Genomic DNA, 17,007 nt, shown 5'->3' with positions numbered 1-17,007 from the left:
AGACCAGTTCCCTACCTCCTCCCGCTGCCACCTGCCTCCTCCATTTTTGGGGTAATGCTGTAATCAATTGGTTGTACTCTTGGATTGAGCAGACCTTCCCGTACAATTCTGATAACTCCATGAAGGACATAACTCCATTTCAATTTAATTATAATATATAATATATAAATATAATTTAAGAACAAAATACCCTTTTCAAACATCTTTCCCATAAATACAGGTATTTTATCAGCCAGAACATTTGAGTTCAGCAATAATATTTGTTGTAATATTTGTTCTATCTTTTCAGGGGGATGAAATTGAAATTGTATTCAGCTCTGCAATGCTTGTTTGAAGAAGAGAGATACTTTGAAAAAAGTATTAATTTTCAATTAATCGAAAATGTGTCATGGCAATCTGCACAAAGGCAAAAAGGCAATTTTTAAACAACGGATGAGCTTTTCTTATTAATCTACTTGAGAACCATTTAGGGTTCAAATAAAACTGTTGAATGAGTGAAGCTTTCAGAGAGAGGTTTAGTGCTTTTATAATTAATAATCTCAACCCACACAATTCATATTCATTATGTAGATTTTGTCTGGTTTAGCGTCCCAGATAAAGCGAAATATTTTTTGCTCGTATGATTTGAAAAACGAATCATCAGGAGTAGGCAGCGCCATCAGTAAGTGAGTAAACTTCTGAGTGCTTTGCATTTTGCTAGTATTTTTGCATCACAACATTGAAGTGTAAAGGGCATCCAGCTTTTTTACATAGACTGGGTCTTTATATTTGCCATCTGGGTCTTGTTTTAATAATAGAGAAATCAGACCTTCCTGCTGAGTACCTGACAGACTACCATTTCTATAGGAGTAGTTAGAACAATCAAACAATGGAGCTTTTAGTATATCAAAAAATACTTGTTATACCTCTATGCCATCAAGCCCTGGGGTTTTTCCAGACTGAAAGGATTTAATAGCCTCAAAAAGTTCCTCCTCTGTAATTTGGCCTTTGCATTGGTCTTTCTGTGCATTTGTTAATTTTCAATTTTTTATATTATTTGGAAATAATTCCTTACAATAATCTTTATACAGTGGGAAAGGATGAGACGGAAAAGAGAACATCTACCTAAAATAATTAGCTTCCTCTTTTAAAATATCCTTCGGAGAATCCTAGATGACTCCGTCTTCAGTAACGAGTTTCTGTCAATTCTTTTTTGTTAGCGTTTCTGAATTGGAGATTCAGGAAGAATTTTTCTCCATATTCCATCCAGTTTGCTTCATTTTTGTAATAGATTACATTAGATCGTTCTGGAATAAGTTTCTCAAGTTCTTTTTGTTTTCCCTCTAACTTGTTTTGTATCTCTGTAGTATCGTTTTTATTGCCATCTACCTGTAGTATTAGTTAATGGATTTCCCTTGTTATTCTTGTTTCTTTAGCCAGAAACTGCTTTTTTATTATTGATGAATATTGAATTGAATGACCCCTGAAGGTACATTTAAAGGTATCCCAAACAATAAGGGGATTTGCTTCACCTATTATTATACTGGAAAAATTCCATTATAAATAATTTCGTCTTAGTTAAAAATAAGTTGTCCTCCAGTAAACTTTGATTAAATTTCCAAATCCCCGTCCACGTGGAAAATTTATAAGAGTTATGTGAATGCCATTTAGATGATGATCCGATAGCATTCTGTCTCCTATGAAAACTTTTTTAACCTTTGATGCAAGAGAGAAAGAGACTAGAAAGTAGTCAAGATGACTATACAAGTCTCCTCCATGTATATCTCACTAGGTCGGGGATTTTTAGTCTCCAAATATCCACTATTTCTAATGTGTCCATAATATTTGTGATTTCCTTAAAGGGCACGGTGATGATAGTTTGTAGAGTGATTACCTTTACAGTCCATTGAGGTACTTAACACTGTGTTATAGTCTCCTACCGTAATGATTAGATCATTTGTTGCCTGTAAGTTCAATAAATTGGTATAAATGTTTTCGAAGAAGTGTGGATCATCCTGATTGGGACCATATAGATTAATGAGCCAAATCTCTTTTTTTTCCCACTTTCATATTCAAAAGGATCCACCTTCCTTGCGAATCATTCCTGACTATTTGCACATTCAGATCAAAATTTTTGTTAATTAATATCATCACACTTCATCACTACTTTTATTTATGAGAGGTATTGACATGTTGAATGCACCGAGCTGTCTGTCTAAACTACTGGCACACAGATCGGACACCCATGCGTACCCCACAAGACATGCCACCAGAGGTCACAATCCCCCAAGTCCAGAACAGTCTATGGGAGGCTCACAGTACTACATAGAGCCATAACTACATGGAACTCTATTCCACATCAGGTAACTGATGCAACCAGTACAATTTAGATTTAAAAAACAGATAAAAATACACCTTATGGAACAGCGGGGACTGTGAAGAGACACAAACACAGGAACAGACACACACAATCACCAGCACTCAGACTCTACACACGTATACATTGTAATATTGTTGTATGGTGGTATTATACATTTAGTATTGTAGATATGTAGTGGTGTACTAATGATATATGATGTGCTGTTTTATCTGTTGTTTTATATGTAATGTAAGTGCCTTAATGTGTTTTGGACCCCAGGAAGTGTAGCTGCTGAGGATCCCTAATAAATACAAATACTGCTCTGTGCACATTGCTGCACTGATAATGTGAAGAAATAGCCTCATAGTTTATCAACATTTTAAGCTAAACGTTCTGCTGATCAGCCACATTGCGTAAATATTTATATATTTTTTAAATTTTTAATAGTTGTATTAATTTGGGATCTATCGCTTCCACAGGAGGTTGGTGGCACCTTATTTGGGGAGGACGGATTGGTAGTAATGGCTGGAGCGGAATCAGTGGAATGGTATCAAACACCATTATTTGCTTGACAATCACCGCCTGACACATTTTCGTGACCGCCACAGCCACACCCCTTCCCTAACCCTAGTGTTGGGACAAATAATTTTTTAAAGTACATTTTGTAAATGAATGTCAGTTAGTTGTTCATCTGCAGTGTAACTTCTCTAACCTGAACAGCTCAAACTCCTAAGTAACACCCTACATTACAATCCAACAGTACCACAGTTGTGTGTCATTTTGTAGTAGAGCAAAAGGACTTCACAGCAGCAAATGTAAAACTGTTGAATAAATGGTATTGCTGTTGGAAGTTGGCACCAATATGGTTCCGGAGGTCCTCTACTGTTGAAGAAATTGTATTTCTGTTGGAAGTTCAAATCAAATCAAAAGCATATCAAACTTTATTTGTCACATGCGCCGAATACAACAAGTGTAGACCTTACCGTGAAATGCTTAGTTACAAGCACCAATATGGTTCCGGAGGTCCTCTACTGGTGAATAAATGGTTATTGCTGTTGGAAGCAGACACCAATATGGTTCCGGAGGTCCTCTATGAGGCCTTATTCAGTCGTGCTGATAAATGAAACACCAGGATCTAAGCTTGTTAGAAATAGACAACCGTAGGGTTAAATATATGTCAACTAAGTACTCAGGAGGTAAGGATTGTAGCAAGTGGAGGGGATATCGTTCAGTAAAAGCAAGCATCCAAATGTATGATTCTGGAAGTTTTGTTAGCCGTAGAAATTATTGAAGACAGGTCGTTTCAAGACGCTATAAAAACTTTATATGGCTCGACGTTTGGATGCCGGCAGTATCATGTTAAAGCTGTTGAACCACTTCCTTTATTTAATCAACAGGAAATCTGTACGTTTATTTAGAATGGTTGTATTGATTAAATTGTTAAGGCAACCCCAAAAAAACATGTTTAAAATTTCTTCGGGACGGTAGAGCTAACGTGCGCTAATGTTATTAGCATGAGGTTGTAAGTAACAAGAACATTTCCCAGGACATAGACATATCTGATATGGGCAGAAAGCTTAAATTCTTGTTAATCTAACTGCACTGTCCAATTTACAGTAGCTATTACAGTGAAAGAATACCATGCTATTGTTTGAGGAGAGTGCACAATTTTGAACATAAAAAGTTATTAATAAACAAATTAGGCATATTTGGGCAATCTCGATACAAAATTTTGAACAGAAATGCAATGGCTCATTGGATCAGTCTAAAACTTTGCACATACATTGCTGTCATCCCGTGGCCAAAATGTATATTGCACCTGGGCTGGAATAATACATTATGGCCTTTCTCTTGCATTTCAAAGATGATGGTACAAAAACAATACAAAAGAACGGTTGGGTTTTCAGAACCCCAAAAGTAGTCTAATGTTGAGATCAGTCCCAACCCACGGGACACGTGTGAATTTAGAATGTCCGGTCACTTTCAACATCCAGTCTAAAACAAACTATGGAACATCTTTAGTGACTCAGAAACCTGGATGTTTTTACTTTGTAAAAATTTATTTTTTCTCAAACATTTGCTTATGATTATAAATATCTATAACGTACCATAATTGTTTTGAAAAACAACAATTCCATTCCATTTATTTAGAATAAGAGGATATACAATACATCTATTCAGTTTCTTGAAATATTTTAGCCTGAATACAAATAGGAATGCATAGAATCCTAGTCACCAGCCAGAGAACGCCACTAAAGTTCAATACCCGTCTGTTTATGGTATAAACAACTGTTTATGGTATGGTATTCTGTCAACAGCACTTATACATCCTCTCTTAAAAGACCTCTAAGAACAATGTATCACTTGGTGACAAAGTGTGTTTTAAGACCGTTACAGAGGAGGACTAGAGAGAGCTGTGGTGACTGTGAGAGCAAGAGGAAGACTAGAGAGAGCTGTGGTGACTGTGAGAGCAAGAGGAAGACTAGAGAGAGCTGTGGTGACTGTGAGAGCAAGAGGAAGACTAGAGAGAGCTGTGGTGACTGTGAGAGCAAGAGGAAGACTAGAGAGAGCTGTGGTGACTGTGAGAGGAGGAGGAAGACTAGAGAGAGCTGTGGTGACTGTGAGAGCAGGAGGAAGACTAGAGAGAGCTGTGGTGACTGTGAGAGCAAGAGGAAGACTAGAGAGAGCTGTGGTGACTGTGAGAGGAGGAGGAAGACTAGAGAGAGCTGTGGTGACTGTGAGAGCAGGAGGAGGACTAGAGAGAGCTGTGGTGACTGAGAGGAGGAGGAAGACTAGATAGCTGTGGTGACTGTGAGAGCAAGAGGAGGATAGAGAGAGCTGTGGTGACTGTGAGAGCAAGAGGAGGATAGAGAGAGCTGTGGTGACTGTGAGATGAGGAGGACTAGAGAGAGCTGTGGTGACTGTGAGAGCAGGAGGAAGACTAGAGAGCTGTGGTGACTGTGAGATGAGGAGGACTAGAGAGCTGTGGTGACTGTGAGATGAGGAGGACTAGAGAGAGCTGTGGTGACTGTGAGAGGAGGAGGAGGACTAGAGAGAGCTGTGGTGACTGTGAGAGGAGGAGGAGGACTAGAGAGAGCTGTGGTGACTGTGAGAGCAAGAGGAGGACAAGAGAGAGCTGTGGTGACTGTGAGATGAGGAGGAAGACTAGAGAGAGCTGTGGTGACTGTGAGATGAGGAGGAAGACTAGAGAGAGCTGTGGTGACTGTGAGAGCAGGAGGAGGACTAGAGAGAGCTGTGGTGACTGTGAGAGCACCAGAAGGAGGAAGAGGAGGAAGATGAGGAAAAGGTCTCTCCTCTGCTCCACTCAAGTGATACACACAGAGAGAACATATAGGTTGCATCCCAAATCTCTACACTTGCACTTTCACACTTCCTGTCATTGATCTCAAAGTATTTAATTGGTGTAATCATTGCCTAGAGGGTTTCCACCGTGGTTAAATCTATGATGGGACTTCTGGAAAAGGGTGAAAAGACAATCGGGGAGTAGAAATAGAGAACATAGAGTAGGCAAGACGGGTCACATGGCCTCATGGCATGGTTCCATTATCCTTTCATCAACTCAGTCTTCTTGGTCGATGGAGATTTGCGTCTTGGCTCCCTCCCATTCATGTATATTCACCTTCTCATCAAGATGCTCAAGTTCGTTGTTTGTTCTTTTATACATTTTCTCCATATATTATATATTAAACATTCCACTATAATTGCTTTCCGTCCCAGACAATCCTATTCTTTCTCAACAACCTTTCTGCGTTGCATTCTGTAAATTCTGAGTCCATCAAACAGGAAGTGCAACAGGAAGTGACGTCATCATCATTCGGGTGATTTGACCTGCATTTTCTGTCCGTTGACAATGATCTTTAGAACGTTGGTGAGGTCCATCATCTTTCCCAACATCTCCATGATGTCTTGGTGGTCCCTGGCTCCTTCGATAAACTCCTCCAGAGTCAACTCACCTGGAGGTGTGAACAATTAAAACATATATAGAACAAGATACACATTGGCTTCCTAGAGGATAGCAATTAAAACATTAAAAAGCTAACTTAAATTCCACCCCCGCTAGAATACCTATCTGTACTATGGGTAAGATCATCCATTTCAATAAATGTACTTCTCTAAATGTTGATCATTCTTACCTTCGTTATTTATGTCAACCTTCTCATAGATGAGGGTCACAATCTCCTCCGTAGGAGGGTCATAACATCTGGTGATGTCCTGGATAGCCTGAAGTAACCAAAACAGAACAAAGAGCTGAAGTCACAGAGAATATCACTAGAAATAAGTATTTTTAGACTTTCATGTCGTCCTCTGGGACTCTATCGTCCTCTGGGACTCTGTCGTCCTCTGGGGTTCTGTCGTCCTCCGGGACTCGGTCGTCCTCCGGGACTCGGTCGTCCTCCGGGACTCTATCGTCCTCTGGGACTCTATCGTCCTCCGGGACTCTATCGTCCTCCGGGACTCTATCGTCCTCTGGGACTCTATCGTCCTCCGGGACTCTATCGTCCTCCGGGACTCTATCGTCCTCCGGGACTCTATCGTCCTCCGGGACTCTATCGTCCTCTGGGACTCTATCGTCCTCCGGGACTCTATCGTCCTCCGGGACTCTATCGTCCTCTGGGACTCTGTCGTCCTCTGGGACTCTGTCGTCCTCCGGGGTTCTGTCGTCCTCCGGGACTCGGTCGTCCTCCGGGACTCGGTCGTCCTCCGGGACTCGGTCGTCCTCCGGGACTCGGTCGTCCTCCGGGACTCGGTCGTCCTCCGGGACTCTATCGTCCTCTGGGACTCTGTCGTCCTCTGGGACTCTGTCGTCCTCTGGGACTCTGTCGTCCTCTGGGACTCTGTCGTCCTCTGGGACTCTGTCGTCCTCTGGGGTTCTGTCGTCCTCCGGGACTCGGTCGTCCTCCGGGACTCGGTCGTCCTCCGGGACTCTATCGTCCTCTGGGGTTCTGTCGTCCTCTGGGGTTCTGTCGTCCTCTGGGATTCTGTCGTCCTCTGGGACTCTGTCATCCTCTGGGACTGGGACTCTATCATCCTCTGGGTTTTCCTGGTACTTTTCAATTGTTTTTAAGTGTAATACAAATTGTTTTACCCAAATATCAATCAATCAGGTCTACCGTGTCTGTGGTATACAACAGCATTTAAACATTATCGCGTCCTTAGTGAGGCCCCACAACACATTGGGCCTATATTCTCCTGAAGTGTGCCCTCATTCGTTACTTCCCACATGTAGTGGGACTTTCCACCATATTTAGATTTTTTTTACCAGTCATTTCCTTTCAAATCAGTGAAAGGAAGTGAACAAGTGCACACTTTAGGAGGAAGGTCAGATAATTGAGGACCCTATAAGAGCTTGAGTAGTCAGTAGCATTGTCCGATTGGTCTACTCTGAGATGTAAAGAGTAAACACTAGGCCCCAGAATATATCCTCAGAGTCCATTGACCGTTTGGACTGTTTGAAGCTATGAAGCCAATCCACAGTCAGTTACCGTTACGTATTTTTTTATACCACTCTATTTTCTTAGTTCACCGATAAGCCTTAAAAAAACACTCTTATAGGAAATGTTTCCTCTGAACAGGATAAGACATTTTTTTAATGTGGTGACTTAAATCGGACATCTCTAACAGGATGAATAAGAAACTGAATCCAACTCAGAATTCTACAGTATCTTTTTCTGCTATATAATTTCCAGTGTAGCTAGCTAGCAAAGCAGCAGATTGATCGACAACATACACTAGTGAGGGATATATTTAGGTTAGGATTAGATTAGCAACCCTTTGTTGATGTGTACCCGTCTAGTTGTCGGCTATTTAAACCTTTCTGAGCCCTTCACAGTTAATCTCTCTGAAGTCTGTTTTCAGTGGAGATATAGAGAGTTTATAATGTTCCTCAAGGCTCTGAGCCTGATAAAGATCCCTGTTATAAAATCACAGCAACTAAATGACATAAATAATAAAGAAATATAGAAACCCACCTTGAATATTGTCCCCATTTCATCTTGGTCAATTTTGCCGTTTCCGTCCTGATCGAAAAGTTTGAAGTACCATTTCAGTTTCTGGTTGATTTCTCCTTTCAGCATCAGACTGACTGCTGCTATGTATTCTACGAAGTCTATATATCCATCCTGGAAGAGAGAGAGAGAAATATGATTGTTAGACAACAAAAAAAAGAGAAGAGATAATTACTATAACTTTCTGGTTAACACCCAACACCTAAACGTAATTATAATATCCCAGTAAAGTTGCCTCTCAAGGATGCCTCTCAAGGATGCCTCTCAAAGTTGCCTCTCAAGGATGCCTCTCAAGGATGCCTCTCAAAGTTGCCTCTCAAGGATGCCTCTCAAGGATGCCTCTCAAGGATGCCTCTCAAAGTTGCCTCTCAAAGTTGCCTCTCAAGGATGCCTCTCAAGGATGCCTCTCAAGGATGCCTCTCAAGGATGCCTCTCAAGGATGCCTCTCAAAGTTGCCTCTCAAGGATGCCTCTCAAGGATGCCTCTCAAGGATGCCTCTCAAAGTTGCCTCTCAAGGATGCCTCTCAAAGTTGCCTCTCAAGGATGCCTCTCAAAGTTGGCTCTCAAGGATGCCTCTCAAAGTTGGCTCTCAAGGATGCCTCTCAAAGTTGCCTCTCAAGGATGCCTCTCAAAGTTGCCTCTCAAGGATGCCTCTCAAAGTTGGCTCTCAAGGATGCCTCTCAAAGTTGCCTCTCAAGGATGCCTCTCAAAGTTGGCTCTCAAGGATGCCTCTCAAAGTTGGCTCTCAAGGATGCCTCTCAAAGTTGCCTCTCAAGGATGCCTCTCAAAGTTGCCTCTCAAGGATGCCTCTCAAAGTTGGCTCTCAAGGATGCCTCTCAAAGTTGGCTCTCAAGGATGCCTCTCAAAGTTGCCTCTCAAGGATGCCTCTCAAAGTTGCCTCTCAAGGATGCCTCTCAAAGTTGGCTCTCAAGGATGCCTCTCAAAGTTGGCTCTCAAGGATGCCTCTCAAAGTTGGCTCTCACGATGGTCTATGTCAGATGGTCTATGTCAGGTGGTCTATGTCAGGTGGTCTATGTCAGGTGGTCTATGTCAGGTGGTCTATGTCAGATGGTCTATGTCAGGTGGTCTATGTCAGGTGGTCTATGTCAGGTGGTCTATGTCAGGTAGTCTATGTCAGATGGTCTATGTCAGGTAGTCTATGTCAGGTGGTCTATGTCAGGTGGTCTATGTCAGGTGGTCTATGTCAGGTGGTCTATGTCAGGTGGTCTATGTCAGGTGGTCTATGTCAGGTGGTCTATGTCAGGTAGTCTATGTCAGATGGTCTATGTCAGGTGGTCTATGTCAGGTGGTCTATGTCAGGTGGTCTATGTCAGGTGGTCTATGTCAGGTATACCCAGAGTGCTGAGGGTACGCCAACTTTCCAACGAGGTTATACATTTGGGTGATGTTTTTTTCTCTCGCCTGTGTAGCCTCGTTTCACTGCCAAAAAATACAATTAAACCCTCTAGTGTTCAGTGAAATAACAACACAATGTCAAATACAGGGAGCCTAGTCAAATAATTAACGTCCAATCACTTTAACCGTGACTCTCTCGGGGGAATTCCACTAATGGCAACTAATTCCACTAATTCCACTAACGGCAACATCCACCAAGAGGTTCTTGCTGCCTGACAGCTTGAAAGACGTTTTGGACAGTACAGTGAAAATGGTTAACTTTGTTAAAGCAAGGCCCCTGAACTCTCGTGTATTTTCTGCACTATCCACTGATATGGGCAGCGACCATGTAACACATTTACAACATACAGAAGTGCGCTGGTTAAAAAGGGGCAAAGTATTGACACGTTTTTTTAAATTGAGAGACGAGCTTAAAGTTTTCTTTACTGACCGTCATTTTCACTTGCATGATGACGAGTTTCTCACACGACTGGCCTATCTGGGTGATGTTTTTTCTCGTCTGAATAATCTGAATCTAGGATTACAGGGACTCTCCGCAACGATATTCAATGTGCGGGACAAAATTGAGGCTATAATTAAGAAGTTGGAGCTCTTCTCTGTCTGCATTAACAAGGACAACACACAGGTCTTTCCATCATTGTATGATTTTTTGTCTGCAAATGAACTCAAGTTTACAGACAATGTCAAATGGGATATAGTGAAGCACCTGAGTGAGTTGGGTGCTCAATTACGCAGGTACTTTCCCGAAACGGAAGACACAAACAACTGGATTCGTTATCCCTTTCATGCCCTGCCTCCAGTCCACTTACTGATATCTGAACAAGAGAGACTCATCGAAATTGCAACAAGCGGTTCTGTGAAAATTGAATTTCACAGAAATTCTGGATTGGGCCGCGATCGGAGTATCCTGCCTTGGCAAATCGCTCTGTTAAGACACTGATGCCCTTTGCAACCACGTACCTACAGTTGGAGTTGGAAGTTTACATACACCTCAGCTAAATACATTTAAACTCAGTTTTTCACAATTCCTGACATTTAATCAGAGTAAAAAATCCCTGTCTTAGGTCAGTTAGGATCACCACTTTATTTTAAGAATGTGAAATGTCAGAATAATAGTAGAGACAATGATTTATTTCAGCTTTTATTTCTTTCATCACATTCACAGTGGGTCAGAAGTTTACATACACTCAATTAGTATTTGGTAGCATTGCCTTTAAATTGTTTAACTTGGGTCAATCGCTTCGGGTAGCCTTCCACAAGCTTCCCACAGTAAGTTGGGTGAATTTTGGCCCATTCCTCCTGACAGAGCTGGTGTAACTGAGTCAGGTTTGTAGGCCTCTTTGCTCGCACACGCTTTTTCAGGTCTGACCACAAATTTTCTATGGGATTGAGGTCAGGGCTTTGTGATGGCCACTCCAATACCTTGACTTTGTTGCCCTTAAGCCATTTTGCCACAACTTTGGAAGTATGCTTGGGGTCATTGTTAATTTTGAAGACCCATTTGCGACCAAGCTTTAACTTCCTGACTGATGTCTTGAGATGTTGCCTCAATATATCCACATAATTTTCCTTCCGCATGATGCCATCTATTATGTGAAGTGCACCAGTCCCTCCCCTGTGCTATACGGTTGGGATGGTGTTTTTCGGCTTGTAAGCTTCCCCTTTTTTCCACCAAACATAACAATTGTCATTATGGCCAAACAGTTCTATTTTTGTTTCATCAGACATTTCTCCAAAAAGTACGATCTTTGTCCTTATGTGCAGTTGCAAACCGTAGTAAAAACATTTTATGGCGGTTTTGGAGCAGTGGCTTCTTCCTTGCTGAGCGGCCTTTCAGGTTATGTCGATATAGGACTCGTTTTACTGTGGATATAGATACTTTTGTACCTGTTTCCTCCCGCATCTTCACAAGGTCCTTTGCTGTTGTTCTGGGATTGATTTGCACTTTTCGCACGAAAGTACGTTAATCTCTAGGAGACACAACGCGTCTCCTTCCTCAGCGGTATGACGGCTGCGTGGTCCCATGGTGTTTAAACTTGCATACTATTGTTTGTACATATGAACGTGGTACCTTGAGGCATTTGGAAATTGCTCCGAAGGATGAACCAGACTTGTGGAGGTCTACAATTCTTTTTCTGAGGTCTTGTCTGATTTCTTTTGATTTTCCCATGATGTCATAAGACAGGATGGTCTAGGCCAACAATAAGACAGGATGGTCTAGGTCAACAATAAGACAGGATGGTCTAGGTCAACAATAAGACAGGATGGTCTAGGTCAACAATAAGACAGGATGGTCTATGTCAACAATAAGACAGGATGGTCTAGGTCAACAATAAGACAGGATGGTCTATGTCAACAATAAGACAGGATGGTCTATGTCAACAATAAGACAGGATGGTCTATGTCAACAATAAGACAGGATGGTCTATGTCAACAATAAGACAGGATGGTCTATGTCAACAATAAGACAGGATGTGTGGTTAGATGATGTCTGGTTAGCTGATGTGTGGTTAGCTGATGTCTGGTTAGATGATGTCTGGTTAGATGATGTCTGGTTAGCTGATGTCTGGTTAGCTGATGTCTGGTTAGCTGATGTCTGGTTAGCTGATGTCTGGTTAGATGATGTGTGGTTAGCTGATGTCTGGTTAGCTGATGTCTGGTTAGCTGATGTCTGGTTAGCTGATGTCTGGTTAGCTGATGTCTGGTTAGCTGATGTGTGGTTAGCTGATGTGTGGTTAGATGATGTCTGGTTAGCTGATGTGTGGTTAGCTGATGTCTGGTTAGATGATGTCTGGTTAGCTGATGTCTGGTTAGCTGATGTCTGGTTAGCTGATGTCTGGTTAGCTGATGTCTGGTTAGCTGATGTGTGGTTAGCTGATGTCTGGTTAGCTGATGTCTGGTTAGCTGATGTCTGGTTAGCTGATGTGTGGTTAGCTGATGTCTGGTTAGCTGATGTGTGGTTAGCTGATGTGTGGTTAGCTGATGTCTGGTTAGCTGATGTCTGGTTAGCTGATGTCTGGTTAGCTGATGTCTGGTTAGCTGATGTCTGGTTAGCTGATGTGTGGTTAGCTGATGTCTGGTTAGCTGATGTCTGGTTAGCTGATGTCTGGTTAGCTGATGTCTGGTTAGCTGATGTCTGGTTAGCTGATGTCTGGTTAGCTGATGTCTGGTTAGCTGATGTGTGGTTAGCTGATGTCTGGTTAGCTGATGTCTGGTTAGCTGATGTCTGGTTAGCTGATGTGTGGTTAGCTGATGTCTGGTTAGCTGATGTCTGGTTAGCTGATGTGTGGTTAGCTGATGTCTGGTTAGCTGATGTCTGGTTAGCTGATGTCTGGTTAGCTGATGTCTGGTTAGCTGATGTCTGGTTAGCTGATGTGTGGTTAGCTGATGTCTGGTTAGCTGATGTGTGGTTAGCTGATGTCTGGTTAGCTGATGTCTGGTTAGATGATGTCTGGTTAGATGATGTGTGGTTAGCTGATGTCTGGTTAGCTGATGTCTGGTTAGCTGATGTCTGGTTAGCTGATGTGTGGTTAGCTGATGTCTGGTTAGATGATGTCTGGTTAGCTGATGTGTGGTTAGATGATGTCTGGTTAGATGATGTCTGGTTAGCTGATGTCTGGTTAGATGATGTGTGGTTAGCTGATGTCTGGTTAGCTGATGTCTGGTTAGATGATGTCTGGTTAGCTGATGTGTGGTGAGCTGGTGTGTGGTGAGCATTAAGGCACACATTGATGGTGGATGAGGTGAGTTTCCCTCCTTAATATGTAAGTGCTGTGAGCATCCTGAACAGCGCTATATTTAAACAGTAAGGCCCGAGGAGGTGTGGTATATGGCCAATATACCACGGTTAAGGGCTGTTCTTACACACAACGCAACACAGAGTACAGCCTGGATACAGCCATTAGCCGTGGTATATTGGCCATATACCACAAACCCCCGAGCTGTCTTATTGCTGTTATAAACTGGTTACCAACATAATTAGAGCAGTAAAAATAAATGTTTTGTCATACCCGTGGTATACGGTCTGATATACCACGGCTGTCAGCCAATCAGCATTCAGGCCTTGACTCCACCCAGTTAATTATAATAATATATGAATCAAATCAATTCATACTTAAAAAAAAAATATATATATATATTTTAAGGGGTGGATCAGCTTAATATTGCGGAAAGATTGTAGCTTCCATCACTGTAATTGTCTGCATCATTTCCAATCCCCGCATACATATAGACATACAGTATATACATACACATACCTATATAGAGGTACACACTTTTTTAAGAATATACCTTTATTATTCACCCGAAAACTCTACCACCCCTCCCCCAATTGGAGTAAACTAATAAATACTTAGGCTTCTACCTTCAGTTTATACATCTTATACACATTTTACAGACACAGTCTACTTTACAATAGTTATATTTTGTTTGTTTTTAGTCCTTCCTCTATTTCTGATGTCCATCCAGTTTGATTTCTATTTGTAACTGTGCTATTTCACAAAAGTTCTGAACCTATATACATTTTAAAGACCCCGTATGTTTTACATTGGTTATTAGTCCCACCCTTCAGCTCCATTCAACCCCTCCCATCTATCTCTCAACACCATCCATTTTGGATTTCTATTTGCCATATAATTTTTCAACTTAATAGATTTTTTTCAATTCATACTTAATTAATGAATCATCCATCAGTTGCCAATGCTCATCGGCCATCTTTCTATTCCTGGTGGAACCATGTCTTCGAACAGACAGGAGAGAGCGAGAGAGAGAGACTTGACTAGGGGGGGGGGGGGGGGGGAAGAGAGAGAGAGAGAGAGAGAGAGAGAGAGAGAGAGAGAGAGAGAGAGAGAGAGAGAGAGAGAGAGAGAGAGAGAGAGAGAGAGAGAGAGAGAGAGAGAGAGAGAGAGGGTCTTCTTACCCCGTCCATGTCGAAGGTAAAGAAGACCTGGTCGACGTAGCTGCTAGCTTCTTCTGTCATCCCCTGCATTTCCAGCATCGTCTTCAGCTCAAACAACGTGATGAGTCCCGAAGGAGACTCTTTCATGAACTTATTGTACCAGTGGTGCATGTCCTCTGCCAGGATATCGTCCATGTTAGACTCGTAGCCACCCATTCTTTCTTATTCCTACAGACACGTCCTGCTTCTGCCTAGGAGAGAGGTGTGTTGTGGGCCTTGGGGGGTCTGGGGCCTGGGGTTCTGCCGGCAGAGAGCTAGCTAGAAAGGTTGGCGGAGGGAGCGGAGCAGGAGGGAGGTGAGGCGTAGTGGAGAGCAACACTGCAACTGGTTGACTCTTGCTGCATTGACTCGGTCTTAATCTGCTTGAGTTAAGCCCCCCCCCCCCCTCAACCCTCCCTCTACTAGAAAAAGAGGTAACCCTATAATGAGATAACTGGACAGCTCTTCCAAGAACCCGGGGACATCTAGGCTTCAACCGGCGTAAAGTGTGTGTGGTGGTGGGGGGGGGGGGGGGGGGGCATGATTGGCTCGTTGGACAGAGACGTCCCACCCAGAGAACAGTGACGGGGGTAGAACATGCAGGTATAGGCTGCAACTCTCTGACACTATAACTCTGGGCTGATGGGGATTAACATTTCAAAGGAATCTCTGAGCCCACGAGGTCAAATTTAGTCATGGAGCCCAAGTCACTGTGGCCAGACGTAAATGTAGCTGCCGCTGGACACAATAACCCCACCCACGCCCACCTTGGTTGTGGAGTAACGGATGACATCCCACTGGGAACACACTAGTTTGAATTAATGTTGTTTTCACGTATTTGACAGTTTTTCCCCCAAAATTGTTAAAACACATTTGCTGAAGCCACGTCGCAGGTATTCAAAACACAAAAACAGACAATTTCCCCCCAAAACCCCCACAGACATCTTTGCACAATGAAACACAATCATTTGGGATCAAAATCATGTCAGACCCTGGTCAAAATGAATCTCTGCCTACTAATGAGACACGCACACACACACACACACACACACGCACACACGCACACACGCACACACACGTACACACACGTTTCCAATCATCTGTTGTTGGATTTCCCTGCAGTCTTAGGGCATTATTTTCAACTACCGTTGGCACAATGGCAGCTTCCTGTTAGTCTGTAAACAGACGCGTTCTACCACCATGTGGTCTTCGTTGGTCTTCGTCTTTCAGTTCTACAAAAACAAAATAGCGTACAATACAGTAAACACCACAGTCATACAGTATACAAGATAAACATAATAGAATCCTATTGGACTCCTATTGGACTCCTATTAGAATCCAATAGAATCCTATTGGACTCCTATTAGAATCCAATAGAATCCTAATGGACTCCTATTAGAATCCTATTGGACTCCTATTAGAATCCTATTAGAATCCAATAGAATCCTATTAAAATCCTATTGGACTGCTTTTTTTCCTATTGGAAAGTAATCCTAATGGATCCTGTAGGATTCTCGCAATTAGTACTGATCTCAGGTCAGGTGTGTATTAGTACTGATCTCAGGTCAGGTGTGTATTAGTACTGATCTCAGGTCAGGTGTGTATTAGTACTGGTCTCAGGTCAGGTGTGTATTAGTGCTGGTCTCAGGTCAGGTGTGTATTAGTACTGGTCTCAGGTCAGGTGTGTATTAGTACTGGTCTCAGGTCAGGTGTGTATTAGTACTGGTCTCAGGTCAGGTGTGTATTAGTACTGGTCTCAGGTCAGGTGAGTACGAAAATAATCTCTCATGGCATCGATATTTACACAGAATCAATACATGCGGGACCACTGTTAACAACCTATGGATAACCTTTCCAGCCTCGGAGTGGATCAAGATACAAGGTAGTGTAAGTTTAGCCAGCAGCGACCACCTCTGTAACTTTTGACTGTGATCATGGTTGAATCTGCAGCGTGATCCTTCATCTAGACATTCTCTGTATAAAACCAGTAGAGAGAGAGAGACTGTCCAAATGGTTAAATCTATCAGGCATCTATTACTCCTGTTATAGTAAATCAGGCATCCATCTCTCCTGTTATAGTAAATCAGGCATCTATCTCTCCTGTTATAGTAAATCAGGCATCCATCTCTCCTGTTATAGTAAATCAGGCATCCATCTCTCCTGTTATAGTAAATCAGGCATCTATCTCTCCTGTTATAGTAAATCAGGCATCTATCGCTCCTGTTATAGTAAATCAGGCATCTATCTCTCCTGTTATAGTAAATCAGGCATCTATCTCTCCTTTTATAGTA

The 17,007-nt window shown here is 42.4% G+C and overlaps 1 protein-coding gene across 1 annotated transcript; it reads right to left on the bottom strand.

Annotated features, from left to right (window-relative positions):
* Positions 1 to 4,377: 4,377 nt before the first annotated feature.
* On the bottom strand, positions 4,378 to 15,049 carry guca1c (guanylate cyclase activator 1C). The gene is made up of 4 exons (XM_071358154.1): positions 14,699 to 15,049; positions 8,329 to 8,478; positions 6,493 to 6,580; positions 4,378 to 6,312 (listed from the first exon to the last, which is right to left on the bottom strand). The coding sequence occupies exons 1-4, from the start codon at positions 14,891 to 14,893 to the stop codon at positions 6,170 to 6,172; spliced, it is 576 nt and encodes a 191-aa protein (XP_071214255.1). The 5' UTR covers positions 14,894 to 15,049; the 3' UTR covers positions 4,378 to 6,169.
* Positions 15,050 to 17,007: the final 1,958 nt, after the last annotated feature.

The sequence above is a fragment of the Salvelinus alpinus genome, chromosome 21 (assembly GCF_045679555.1).
Source record: "Salvelinus alpinus chromosome 21, SLU_Salpinus.1, whole genome shotgun sequence".
Lineage (NCBI taxonomy): Eukaryota > Metazoa > Chordata > Actinopteri > Salmoniformes > Salmonidae > Salvelinus > Salvelinus alpinus.
The sequence above is the reverse complement of the archived record's forward strand: the minus strand, read 5'-3'. Positions and strand labels throughout refer to the sequence as shown.

Coding starts and splice junctions, on each gene's coding strand:
- guca1c (XM_071358154.1), bottom strand. CDS start 14,893: ATGGGTGGCTACGAGTCTAACATGGACGATATCCTGGCAGAGGACATG. Junction 8,479..14,698: donor TTACCTTCGACATGGACGGG/GTAAGAAGACCC, acceptor TCTCTCTTCCAG/GATGGATATATAGACTTCGT. Junction 6,581..8,328: donor AAATGGGGACAATATTCAAG/GTGGGTTTCTAT, acceptor TGGTTACTTCAG/GCTATCCAGGACATCACCAG.